The sequence below is a fragment of the Saccostrea cucullata genome, unplaced genomic scaffold (genome assembly GCF_032062105.1).
Source record: "Saccostrea cucullata isolate Sc308-1 unplaced genomic scaffold, CSIRO_AGI_Scuc_v1 ctg15352, whole genome shotgun sequence".
Classification (NCBI taxonomy): Eukaryota; Metazoa; Mollusca; class Bivalvia; order Ostreida; family Ostreidae; genus Saccostrea; species Saccostrea cuccullata.
Window position 1 is genome coordinate 1 of NW_026918950.1, and position 14,666 is coordinate 14,666.

Consider the following 14,666-nt stretch of genomic DNA (forward strand, 5'->3'; position numbering starts at 1 on the left):
AGGCTGCTCTATACTCATACCAACAATCTCTCAGACAAGAACCATTCCACAAAATACAAACAGCTACAGAAATGAGAATACAGAGAGTTTACCAATGGATTACCTTAATTAATTAAATGTCAGATATTTGTAGGAGTTCACCTGATAGAATTTATCATTTACATATCCTCTGCTGATATCATATTTTCTTTTCTGTCTGTTTTATTACATGTCTATAATTAAATAAAAGACACCCCATTGCTTAGGCCAGAGTTTTTTTTTTAATTTTCTGTTTAAAGGGAATTTTTTAAAAAGTTGGGTCGAGGGGACGAAATAAAAATACAAATAAAAGATCAAAATGTTATGAGTTGGAACCAAAATAAAAACAAGAGGCCCATGGGCCTTAAAGGTCACCTGAGCATCATGCAACAACTTTCAAATGATTGAATTGTTCATGTTTTAAACTAAACATCATGACATTCACAATTTTGAAAGAGGCTTCATTGCTTACCATAACTATACACTTAGCATGTTTAGTTTGGTTACATGTACTTAATACCCATAAACAGAGTAGGGGAACAAAAAAAAGCATTTCAACTAATCAGTATTATTCAGCAATAATCATTAGTGCCCCTACAACATATGAACCCCTGACCCTTGGTCCACACATTTCACAATGTTGGAATAGGCAACTTTGCTTATCAAAAATGTTTGATTAATACCAAGGAGCAGATTTCAAACAATTAATTCATTTTCAATATAAATGTAGACCCCCCTCTATGGTACCCCTGACCCAGGGGCCTTGAAATTCGCAATTCAGGAAGAATGGCCCTTGCTCATCATAGCTATATATTGGGTAGTTAATCCGCTAAATACCCAGGAGCAGAGAAGAAGATTTTCAAAGATAAAATGTATTTTAACTACATAATCAATAGAGCCCCGCCATAACACAAGAACCCCTGACCCTGGGGCCATAAAATTCATAATTGTTGAAGAGGCATGCTTCCTCATCATTACTATATACTTAGTTAAGTTTATTCAATAACCAGGAGCAGAGAAGAAGATTTTCAAAGAATTAAGGTATTTTCACTATATAATCAATAGAGCCCCACCCTAACACCAGAACCCCTGACCCTGGGCCATAAAATTCACAATTTTGGAAGAGGCATTCTTCCTCATCATAAATATATACATGTACTTACTTTGCTTAATTAATACCCAGGAGCAGAGAAGAAGATTTTCAAAGAATTAAGGTATTTTCACTATATAATCAATAGAGCCCCACCCTAACACCTGAACCCCTGACCTTGGGGCCATAAAATTCACAATTTTAGAAGAGGCATTCATCCTCATTATAACTCTGTACTTAGTTTATTTAATACCAAGGAGCAGAGAAGAAGATTTTTAAAGAAATAATGCATTTTCACTATATAATCAATTGAGCCGCACCCTGGCACTAGAACCCCTGACCCTGGGGCCATGAATTTCACAATTTTGGTAGATGACTCAATGGTCATTACATTCATGCTACATGTAACATCACTCATCTGAGCACTGTAGCTTTGAAAAAAGCAGAAATCAGTTTATTATTAAAGATTAAACCCAAAAGTGGTCCCAACCAATCCTTAAAGGGGAGAGGGTATGGTTTGAACAAACTTGAATCTACACTAACTAAGGATGCTTGCATATTTCTTTGACTACCTGTGGCTTTATTGCCCTTTACATTTGAACTTACATTGTGGTCCCGCCCTACCCCCAGGGGTCATGATTTGAACAAAATTGAATCAATACTACCTAAGGATGCTTCCATATAAATATGTTTAATCATGGCTTTGCTATTCCTGAGAAGATTTTTCTAGAATTTCCCTATAAATTTCTATGTAAACTTTGATCCGCCATTGAAACCTTGCTCTACCCCCGGGGGTCATGATTTGAACCAAGCTAAATCTACACACCCTGGGGATGCTTCCATATAAATATTCATGTCTTTGTTATTCTTGAGAAGAAGATTTTTAAAGAATTTCCCTATATATTTCTATGTAAAAATTTGATCGGCCATTGTGGCCCTGCCCAACCCAGGGGGTCATGATTTGAACAAACTTGAATCTACGCTACCTGAAGATGCTTCCATATATGTTTCATCTTACCTGGCACAGTGGTTCTTGAGAAGATTTTAAAGAATTTTCCTATATATTTCTATGTAAAAATTTGATCGGCCATTGTGGCCCCGCCCAACCCAGGGGGTCATGATTTGAACAAACTTGAATCTATGCTACCTGAGGATGCTTCCATATATGTTTCATCTTACCTGGCACAGTGGTTCTTGAGAAGATTTTAAAGAATTTTCCTATATATTTCTATGTAAAGATTTGATCAGCCATTGTGGCCCCACCCTACCCCAGGGGGTCGTGATTTGAACAAACCTAAATCTAGACAATTTGAGGATGCTTACATATAAGTTTCAAGTTTCCTGGTACAGTGGTTCTAATCTTGAGAAGAAGATTTTGAAAGAAATTTCCTTAATATTTCTATGTTAAACTTTGATTCGCCATTGTGGCCCCGCCCTACCCCCGGGGGTCATGATTTGAACAAATTTGAATCTACACTACCTGAGGATGCTTTCATATATGTTTCATCTTTCCTGGCACAGTGGTTCTTGAGAAGAAGATTTTAAAGAATTTTCCTATATATTTCTATGTAAAAATTTGATTGGCCATTGTGGCCCCGCCCTACCCCAGGGGTTTATGATTTTGACAAACTTGAATCTGCACAATCTGAGGATGCTTCCATATAAATATGATCATTCATGCCTTTGCTATTCTTGAGAAGATTTTTAAAGAATTACCATATATATTTCTATATATGTAAAACTTTGATCAGCCATTGTGGCCCCGCACTTACCCCAGGAGTCACGATTTGAACAAACTTGAATTTACACTACCTGAAGATGCTTCCATATATGTTTCATCTTACCTGGCACAGTGGTTCTTGAGAAGATTTTAAAGAATTTTCCTATATATTTCTATGTAAAAATTTGATCGGCCATTGTGGCCCCGCCCAACCCAGGGGGTCATGATTTGAACAAACATGAATCTATCCTACCTGAGGAATCTTCCATATATGTTTCATCTTACCTGGCACAGTGGTTCTTGAGAAGATTTTAAAGAATTTTCCTATATATTTCTATGTAAAGATTTGATCAGCCATTGTGGCCCCACCCTACCCCAGGGGGTCGTGATTTGAATAAACCTAAATCTAGACAATTTGAGGATGCTTACATGTAAGTTTCAAGTTTCCTGGTACAGTGGTTCTAATCTTGAGAAGAAGATTTTGAAAGAAATTTCCTAAATATTTCTATGTTAAACTTTGATTCGTCATTGTGGCCCCGCCCTACCCCCGGGGGTCATGATTTGAACAAATTTGAATCTACACTACCTGAGGATGCTTTCATATATGTTTCATCTTTCCTGGCACAGTGGTTCTTGAGAAGAAGATTTTAAAGAATTTTCCTATATATTTCTATGTAAAAATTTGATTGGCCATTGTGGCCCCGCCCTACCCCAGGGGTTTATGATTTTGACAAACTTGAATCTGCACAATCTGAGGATGCTTCCATATAAATATGATCATTCATGCCTTTGCTATTCTTGAGAAGATTTTTAAAGAATTACCATATATATTTCTATATATGTAAAACTTTGATCAGCCATTGTGGCCCCGCACTTACCCCAGGAGTCACGATTTGAACAAACTTGAATTTACACTACCTGAGGATGCTTCCCTAAAAGTTTCAAATTTCCTGGCAGAGTGGTTCTTGAGAAGAAGATTTTTAAAACATACCACCAAATTTTCATTATTTCTGAATTATCTCCCCTTGAATGAGGGCGTGGCCCTTCATTTGAACAAACTTGAATCCCCTTCACCTAAGGATACGTTGTGGCAAGTTTGGTGGAAATTGGCCCAGTGGTTTTTGAGAAGAAGATGAAAATGTAACAAGAGGCCCAGGGGCCACAGCGCTCACCTGAGCACATCGGCTAGGAAAAAGCACATATCAGATCAGAACTGAATGTTGAGGTTGGGGGGGGGGTGAATTTTAACCCCCCAGGGGATCATGATTTGAACAAACTATAATCTACACCACCTGAGGATGATGATTCCATATAAATATCACTAATCATGGCTTTGAAGTACTTGAAAAGATTTTAAAAGGTTTCCCTATATATTCCTATGTAAATCTTTGGTTGGCCATTTCGGCCCCACTCTATCCCCGGGGGACATGATTTGAACAATTTGAATCTACACTACCTGAGGATAATTTCACATTATTTTCATTTTTCCTGTCTCAATGGTTCTTGAGAAGAAGATTTTAAAAGATTTTTCCTATATACTCCTATGCAAAACTTTGATCGGCCATTTTGGCCCCACCATACCCCTGGGGGTCATGATTTGAACAACCTAGAATCTACACTATCTAAGGATGATTCCATATGAGTTTCATCTTTCCTGGCCCAGTGGTTCTTAAGAAGATTTTTTTAAAATGCCATTAATTTTTCTCTAATTTATAATTATCTCCCCTTGGAAAAGGGTGTGGCCCTTCATTTGAACAAACTTGAATCCCTTCACCCAAGGATACTTTGTAGCAAGTTTGGTTGAAATTGGCCCAGTGGTTGAGAAGAAGGTGAAAATGTGAAAAGTTTACAACGACGACAACAGAGAACGGACAAATTTTGATCAGAAAAGCTCACTTGCGCCTTTGGCTCATGTGAGCTAAAAAGTATAAAACAATGTCAATGATGCCAATGCCGACAACAACGACAGATGACGAACAAATTTTGATCAGAAAAGCTAACTTGAGCCTTTGGCTCAAGTGAGCTAAAAAACACCGATGGATTTTTTTTTAATGTTTAATGTCATTCAAAGACAATATTTTTCTATGATATGACAAAATGAACACAAGGCCAATTGTGACTACAAACAAACAGACAGACACACTCTTCCATAGAACCTGTATTCCTTTAAAAAATATATATTAATATACACCTGTATTGCTTTTTCCTCCAAATAGGAATTCTTTCGTAGATTTAATTTTACAGAAATAAATACATGTATTGTCAAAAAACAAGAATCACTCATGTATTCAAGATTAGAACATTCAATATGCAGTTAATTTATAACATAAATTATTAGTAGCAAACAAATAACAATATATATGTACTTTCTAACAAAATTACTTAAGAATCTTCAAGCATCATTGCAAAATGATTGCATTAGTATTACCTGCAGATTCGTTTAAATGACACAGGTAAATTTTCATGGGCCACACAGGTAAAAGCTATTTTTAAACATTTCAACCGATTGATAATTATGCACACTCAAAACTGTGAAATGTCTTATGATTTATACTCAAATGTGAGTTACGTATATATCCTGCATTGGTCTAATTGAAGAGAAAAAAGCCCCTATGATTTTAGAACTTTTTTATCCAGTGGGACTTAAAATCATTATTTATCACGATGGCCCTATCCTAAATTCCTTATGATGGTATTTCCTTCTAAGTTTAATGAAACAAACAAAAGAAATGAAAGAATGTACAGTTATTTTTTCTAAAGGTTAATTCATTTTGAAGAAATAAAGCTTTACCATCATTTCACACTGGAATGAAATGATTTTTCAAGAAATGACAAAAATGACCCTCAAGACACCTCTGAATTCATAATAAGATAAGGGGAAAAAATAAATAAATTTTCATTTCACCTTGTTGTTTCAGTTGACATTACTTAATGGAAAATGAAATATAAAATCCTCTTTCACTTCTTAATGTACAATGGCGCACTTGAAGATGCTCAGTATATAAGATTTATACATGTATTTCACTAAGCCGGAAACCTGAAGCAAATTTTCATACATATATAATGTTCAATATTGTCATTTAGTGAAGAACCTTATTTCTTATTATATACATGCTGGGTGGATCACAAAATGTACAACCTGATTTTTTATTAGATACATGTTGCACCAAGCACAACATTCGTTTACAAAAGTGTTGTTACAGCATTGTTTTTTTATCTACAAATTAAACCAACCAAAACTTGTACATGCGGCTTTATATAGCCGTTTTTATTAATGAATCATACCCATTAATACCACGCTCATTATAACCATAGCAGACACCTTTTCTAACATTTATTGCAACTTGACAAAAAATATCCACTGAAACAGTGTGAAAATTAATATTTAAGGCAAAACAAAAAAGAGAAAACACATTATATGCTCTTAAAAAATGGGAGTTTTGCTAATATTACTCATTGTCTGAAAAAATTTAAATGTCAAAAGACAGATTTGATGAAGGAAACAAGGGCAATATAATATGGAAATTAATTAATTAATCAGGGAAGTAATTACAGACCTAAGACAGTAAATACCACACGTGAATAAGATAGAGTATGACAAACACCTGCGGTGTCTCATATAGAAAGGTACGCGCAGCTAAAAACCGTAGAGAAAAACAGTCTCACAAATCTACAGCATCATCTGTAACAACCACATAGAAGATACAGGGCTTCATAATCACTTCACAGAAAGCTGTACCATTCTAAAAACATCAGAGCTTGTAATAGCAAAACAAAAAGCAAGCACATAATTTTTCATAATGATTCACAGCAAGTGCAACAGATTGCATAATATTGGGATCATTAAAACACTTTTTTATAAAATATACAAAGAGAAATATTTGATAACAAACAATGCATTTTATGTCAGTTCAAGGTCTTTGTTTGACATGCATGCACCAGATTTAAAAGTGCAGTCATGTTTCTTTTAACAGTGCAGTCATGTAAATATGGATATTTGCAAACACATCTTTATGATATAAATTTTCAAAGTACAGCAAATCTAGATATGTAAAATTAAAATCTTTTATTAAAAAGAAACAAATTGAAATCGTAACTGAAAAAATGAGGACATTATTTTTGTATTGACTCTGTATAATTTTTTAACTGTTTTTCAATTAAACACCATATTCTTTTTTCAGACTGGACAGCTCCTTGTTACCAAATAGTCCAGAAGGTGATTTCTGTAGATTTGAAATGACAGTCTGGATATCTGAAAAAGAGACCAATCTAAACATAAAATCCTGACATAATAGTTATATCTGTCACGACATATCTGAATACAGGTACAATGTATTTTTAAAAAAACACAAGGTAATGTACAATGTAAGATAGTACATGTATCAATTTGAAAGTTGTAAAAGTTTTAAACAATGACTGCAATGAAAAGTAAAGACATGTGAATGAGTGGTGGGAGTGGGGGGGTTTACTGTTTACTTTTTAGAGTACACTGTGGGATAATCATTGTTCATGGGTCACCCTTATCCACAAATTTACATCGATCCCCATACTTTATTTTGTGAAATTTACATATTAATTCATTAAATCTAGTGTATAAATGAGTAACCCACATAATTATGTCCTCATTAACTTGAAATAAAAAACATTGTCAGGACCCAATTTAAGGCATTAAAATGATTCCACAGTATATAATTTATTACGATCAGATACAGTAGGTAATTTAGATTGATTGATTGATTGTATACTGTTTAACGTCCCTCTCCAGAATATTTCACTGATATGGAGACGTCACCATTGCCGGTGAAGGGCTGCAAATTTAGGCCTATGCTCGGCACTTACGGCCTTTGAGCAGGGAGGGATCTTTATCATGCCACACCTGCTGTGACACGGGGCCTCGGTTTATAAATACGGTCTCATCCGAAGGACCGCCCCATTTAGTCGCCTTTTACGACAAACAAGGGGGTACTGAGGACCTATTCTAACCCGGATCCCCACGGGACAGGTAAATTAGAGTAAAAGAGGTACAAATTTTACAATATATGAATCTAGTAATTACCTTTCTTTTCAGCCGTAGATAAAAACATGGCATTCATAGAAAATCGTGGAACCTTGGTTAAATGATACAGAACACTGTAGCTCAAATCCACATCACCTGAAATAATAAATAAATAGACAGTCAGTTATGCATCCTACAACCATTGTTTAAAAAATGTAATATTTTCTTTAAAGGGAGTAAGTTTTCCTAGTTTCAAAATGTCTTGTTTAATTACTTTCTATGTCATTAAACTACGTGTATCAAGGTAAGCAACTCTCTTTAGTCTTTATGTAAATGTCTACAATGGAGTTCTCTTTCTTGATTTTAATTTGAATAGAATACATATGATACCTTGGGTGATGAATTTTTCTGCCACACACTTTGTGATTTTGTTCAGCATTGGACCATCAAGTTTATTACTTATAACTGAAAAAAAAAGGAACAAAGATTACAATTTGCATTTCCCAAACTGACCTGGGACTCTGGACATGATTGTTTCAGAAAAAAGGAATTATAAACTTTCCATAAAAAAAGATTTCTTTCTCCTAACACAGCCTCTGTTTTTGATCAAACTAGATGATTTGTATGTACTTTATAAACATACATGTACAGACATAACATAAACAGTTTATTTCTGCTTTTCAGCTTCCTGCTTAAATTCTTACAATGTTACTTTGCAGATGTCTAATATTGGTATGTTATAAGTACGAGTTAAGATATTCATGATAATTCACAAGATTTTACCTTGAGGTAGATCTTTAGGGGAAATCTGTCTCAACAAATCAGCGTACGGTTGTGTGTCTGTCACATTCTTCAGGGAATTCCATGCCTGAATGAACTCGTATGGAGTGGCCTTCTCTAACTTCGGTGCTGCCGGGGGAACCACCGGAAGTCCAGCACTCGTCGGTTTAACACCGGATTTCTGATTGGCTTTACTGGGAGGCACCGGAGTGGATGATGATTTTTGTGAAGTTGATGATTTCTCTGATGTAGCCGACGATGTTTCTGAGGATTTTTGCGATGATGTTTGTTCCACTGTAGACTTGTTTTTCTTGCCTTTCTTTTTAGACTTCGGTTCTTGATGACTTGATTGGTTGGCTGGTTTGGCCTTGGGACCAGGTTGTTGACTAGGGGAGGAACCAGTTTGTTTAGGACTGGCACCAGGTTCCTGGGTGGTTTGTATTACACTGGGCTGATTGGATGATTTCTGTGTCTCCTTTGGAGCTCCTTGTTTACTCTCCTCTTGCTTTTCTGAAATATACAAAATTAATGTCCTAGCTTACCTGTAGACTAAAACTCTTACAAGAAACATTCTTTTCTAACTGTCACATCTAATATATTGTAATCTTTGCACCTGTTTTACTACCTAAATATGAAAATAACCTCTCCAGTCAATGTAATAATTGCATCTTGAGTGGTGCAAAATAAAATTTATTGAGTATCTGCTTACAGACTATCACTGCATAAGGCAAAAGAAATTACTGGTAAAACATCTCAGAAACTGTTGCATTGATCAATTCTATTGACATAGTGAAAGGGAAATAACTCAATTTTCTTTCCTTCCAAGTTGAAAAATAGATTGATGTGTATTTAGTTTTTTTTAGTAGACACAATATATTAACTTTCATACAAAATTAATGATTAATTGAAATGGCATTATTCTGAAGTTGAGAAAATCTTATAATTAATGTAAGAGAATGAACAGTAACCAGAAGTCTCTGTCGAGACTGAAGCTCTACTGGTTTGTACTTATAGCAAAGGAAGAGGAAAGTACTTAAGCAGTTGGGAATTGAAAATTTACACTAGCAAAAAGGAGAATAATGATCCTTGAATAAGTCTCTTTATGTTCTTAGTTTAGTCTTCTTGCATGCCACATTATATTATAATCAGACTAAAACTGTATTTGAAGTTGCATTTTGAGAGTAACAGAAATTGCTACCTTTATTAACCAAGGTAATAATGTTCATTGAAGTCAAAAACCGATACACAGAATTATGTATCTTAGTGTAGTCTACTTGTGTGCCAAGTTATATTGAAATCAGACCAAAATTGTAGGAGGAGTAGCATTTTGAAAGAATTTCACAGAAATTTTTATTTTTAGTAACAACGCCAACACACGTTCATCGAAATCAATAACGGATATATAGAATTATTATCTTAGTGTAGTCTACTTATATGCCAAGTTCTATTGAAATCAGATCAAAACTGTAGGAGGAGTAGCATTTTGAAAGAATTTCACAGAAATTTCTATTTTTAGTAACAACGCCAATACCGTTCGTCGAAATCAAAAACCGATACAAAGAATTATGTACCTTAGTGTAGTCTACTTGTGTGCCAAGTTATATTAAAATCAGATCAAAACTGTAGGAGGAGTAGCATTTTGAAAGAATTTCACAGAAATTTCTATTTTTAGTAACAACGCCAACACCGTTCGTCGAAATCAAAAACCGATACACAGAATTATGTATTTTTGTGTAGTCTACTTGTGTGCCAAGTTATATTGAAATCAGACCAAAACTGTAGGAGGAGTAGCATTTTGAAAGAATTTCACAGAAATTTCTATTTTTAGTAACAACGCCAACACCGTTCGTCGAAATCAAAAACCGATACACAGAATTATGTATCTTAGTGTAGTCTACTTATATGCCAAGTTATATTGAAATCAAATCAAAACTGTAGGAGGAGTAGCATTTTGAAAAATTGTTTACAGACAGACAGACGGACAGACGGACGGACGCCGGACGCATTACTATCGCATAAGCTCTTCTGGTCTCTGACCAGTAGAGCTAAAAATTAATTGATATCATGAATTTGTTGATCAAATTACATAAAGAGAACATCCAGCGGTACTTCCATCAAAAGTTCATGATAATAATAGCTTGAGAAACTTAACTTGAGAAACTGAGGATTACTTGAGGGGGGGGGGGGCTTACATGTACCTCATGATTAATCTAATATATTTTTGCAAAGTTCTTGTAAATGCATAGCAATGAAGGAGATAACAGGTTTTAAAGTGCCCTGCCACAGCATGATATGCCCGTTAAATATTGTCCAGGTATCATTAACAGGGGGGCATGAATGCCATAACTTAATATGTTCCATCTTAATTTAAGACGGGCATATAAAAAGAGTTGTCCGTTTTTTTATGATTAAAATTCAATTGAACTACTGACTTACGATTCCTACAGTTGGTTTATTCTTGTTCTAGAGTTTGCATGTTTAACACAAATTAACAGAACAACACCATTGTCCTACCTTCAGACTCTACTTCCTCTATAACCATTCGTTTCCTGGTTTTCTGTTTCCCCTTCTTTGGCTCAGGCTTCTCTTCACTCTTGCTGGCTTCCTGATGTTTAGATTTTGGCAAACTGCCTTTTGAAGTTGTTTGGGGCTGAGAAGATTTCTGATTGGTTGAGGATTGACCTTTCACCTTTGACTTCTTATCTTCCTTGGATGGCTTTGCCTCGTCTTCATTTGAATCACTGCTGGAGCTTTGGGGTGGACGAGATTTTAATTCCTATAGAAATGATGATTACGTGTACCTCATTATTCATACACATATCAACAAGTGTTTTCTCTTATAGAGCTCTCTTTGAGCAACCTTTTCTTATAACTAGATAGAAATAACTTGACAAATAGGATCCCATTTTACAAATTCATTAAGGCTTAAAGTCACGAGGGCTTAACTTGTGATCATTTATCAAAAACGTATGACATATTCAGCTTACACAATTGAGTTTTGAAAAACAATTTCTTTTTGTGTCGGGCTTATGATAGCCTGTTTAAAATATACAGGCTTGACTGTACCTCTCGCCAGTAGTCCTTGACCAGCTCTAGTTCTCGTTTGGCAGCTGTATTTTTGTTGTCGACCCGCAGTAAGTGAACCAAGTCACTTAAACTGTCTTTGAACTTCTTAAGCATCTGCAAAAGAAAAGAATAGAGTATAATTTTTTAAACAAAACTATATCTGGGCGAATTCAATACTGCATTACATGTTTGCAAGTGTGAAAGGGCAAAAATAACACAGGGTGAAAATAACCCTCTATACAGTACATGTATATGTAACCAGCTTGCACTTGTTGCATGAAAATCATACAAATGAAACATTAAATTTGAAAAATGATATTCATACATTTTGTGATCATCTCTGTAGGGCTGTCACGGTTCGAAAATTTTTCGGTTCGGGTCGGTTCTGATTTTTTAAGGTTCGGTTTCGGGTTTTTTGGTTCGGGTAGGTAATGGAACAAGAGGCCCATGGGCCTTATAGGTCACCGGAGCATCATGCAACAACTTTCAAATGATTGAATTTGGTTCATGTTTTAAGCTAGATGCTATGGCATTCACAATTCTGAAAGAGGCACCATTGCTAATCATAATTATACACTTAGCAATTGTTTAGTTTGTTTACTTAATATGGATAAGCAGGGTAGGGGAACAAAAAAGTATGTCAACTAATCAGTAATATTCAGCAATAATCAGGAGTGCTCCTACCACACATGAACCCCTGATCCTAGGTCTACACATTGCACAATTTTTGAAAAGGCACACTTGCTTATCAAAAATGTTTGATTAATACCAAGGAGCAGATTTCAAACAATTCATTTTCAGTATATAAGTAGAGCACCCCCTCCCATTTTGGTATCTCTGACCCAGGGGCCTTGAAATTCACAATTCTGGAAGAAGAGCCCATCCCATCATAAGTATGTTAATAGTTCATTCTGCTTATTACCCAGGAGTAGAGAAAAAGATTTTCATAGATGTAATGTATTTTCACAATATAATCATTATAGAGCCACATCCTAACACCATAACCCCTGACCCTGGGGCCATAAAATTCACAATTTTGGTAGAAGCATTCTTGCTCATCATAACTATGTCCTTAATTAGATTATTTAATACTCAGAAGCAGAGAAGAAGATTTTAAAAGATTTAATGCATTTTCACTATATAATCATTTGAGCCCCGCCCTAACACCAGAACCGCTGACCCTGGGGCCATGAATTTCACAATTTTGGTAGAGGCACTCTTGCTCATCATAATTATGTACTTAGTTAGTTTATCAAATACTCAGGAACAGAGAAGAAGATTTTCAAAGATTTAATGCATTTTCGCTATATAATCAATAGAGCTCCGCCCTAACACCAGAACCCCTGACCCTGGGGCCCTGAATTTCACAATTTTGGTAGAGGCACTCTTGCTCATCATAACTATGTACTTAGTTAGTTTATTTAATACCTAGTAGCAGAGAAGAAGATTTTCAAAGATTTAATGCATTTTCACAATATAATCAATAGAGCCCCGCCCTAACACCAGATCCCCTAACCCTGGGGCCTTAAAATTCACAATTTTAGTAGAGGCACTCTTGCTCATCATAACTATGAACTTAATTAGTTTATTTAATACCCAGGAGCAGAGAAGAAGATTTTAAAAGAATTAATGCATTTTCACTATATAATCAATAGAGCCCCGCCCTAACACCAGAACCCCTGACCCTGGGGCCATGAATTTCACAATTTTGGTAGAGGACTCAATGCTGATTACAATCATACCAACAGTTTGACTGCTTGATGTCTGGGAGTAAAGAAGAAGATTTTTAAAGATTGCACTAATTTCAGTGGTTTTTGCCCCACCCCCCAGGCCCCAGGGGGGCAGGGACCACGAAATTCACAATTTTTGTTCCCCTTCACCCATAGATGTTATATGCCAAAATTGGTTGAAATTGGTTTAGTGGTTTCAGAGAAGAAGCTGAAAATGTTTAAATGTTAACGCACGACGCACGACGGACGACGACGGACAAAAACAGATAGCAATAGGTCACCTGAGTTTACTCAGGTGACCTAATAAAAGCTTATGATCTGTATTTTTTTTTCAACAACAAAAAGAATATTTTCATGTAATCTTAGAAATAGCAACATTATAACTAGTTTAAAGTAGTTTCCTGACTAGAAAACAATTGTACTGAATTACTGAAATCACCTTATAATGGCAATGTACTAACAAATCTCGTTTTTGACGCCATTTTTATAGTAAAACCTACTCTATTATACAAATCGGAACTGAACCGAATTCCGGAAAAACGGAACTGTACCGGACCCAAATTAATTGTCCCGCGGTTCCGGGTCATTTTGGGTACCCGTGACAGCCCTACATCTCTGTATTTTAGATCCATCATTACCTTTTTGGCCTGTGCCCTCCTGAACAGAGCTTTCACATTGTCCTCTTCTATTGACAGTGCCGTGGTACAGTCCTGTTCCGCTTGTTCTGGTTGGTTGATTCGGATGTAACACAGCGCCCGATTGGTGTAGCTGACAGTCTGTCTGGGATCTAACTCTATACAGCGGGTGTAGCACTCTATAGCTGGCTTAAACTCTGACTGGAAAATGAAATAGCTATCATTTTATAACTTTCATCTCAGAAATGACCACTTTTGTCTTTAGTACGCTAAATGTAACACATGATAATTATTAAAAGTAGTACAGTTTTTACATTTGTATTCATATTAATGAATAATCAATAGGTATTCCATGTGAAAAGAGCTTTACATATATGATATAATTTCTGATTATACCAATCAGTCTAGATTCTATATCGATTCACTTAATTTTCAATACATCAAACTATAAAGATGTAGAACACAATGATATCTTGATACCTACATTTTTCACATGCTCATTCCCCCTGCTTTTAATCTCATCAAATGACTCTTCTTTTACAGGTTTTGTAGATGAATCACTGGGTATCTGGCTTCCTGATGATGACGATGATGAGGACGTTGCAGATGATGGTTGTGATGAGGGTGATGA

The 14,666-nt window shown here is 35.6% G+C and overlaps 1 protein-coding gene across 1 annotated transcript; it reads right to left on the reverse strand.

Annotated features, from left to right (window-relative positions):
- Nucleotides 1-5,871: 5,871 nt before the first annotated feature.
- LOC134276212 (sperm-associated antigen 1-like) lies at nt 5,872-14,663 on the reverse strand (the record flags this gene model as incomplete). The annotated part of the gene is made up of 8 exons (XM_062758490.1): nt 5,872-7,080; nt 7,885-7,980; nt 8,215-8,289; nt 8,608-9,114; nt 11,119-11,380; nt 11,671-11,784; nt 14,039-14,236; nt 14,520-14,663. Coding segments are annotated over 8 exons (1,491 nt in total), but the record flags the coding sequence as incomplete, so codon positions are not given.
- Nucleotides 14,664-14,666: the final 3 nt, after the last annotated feature.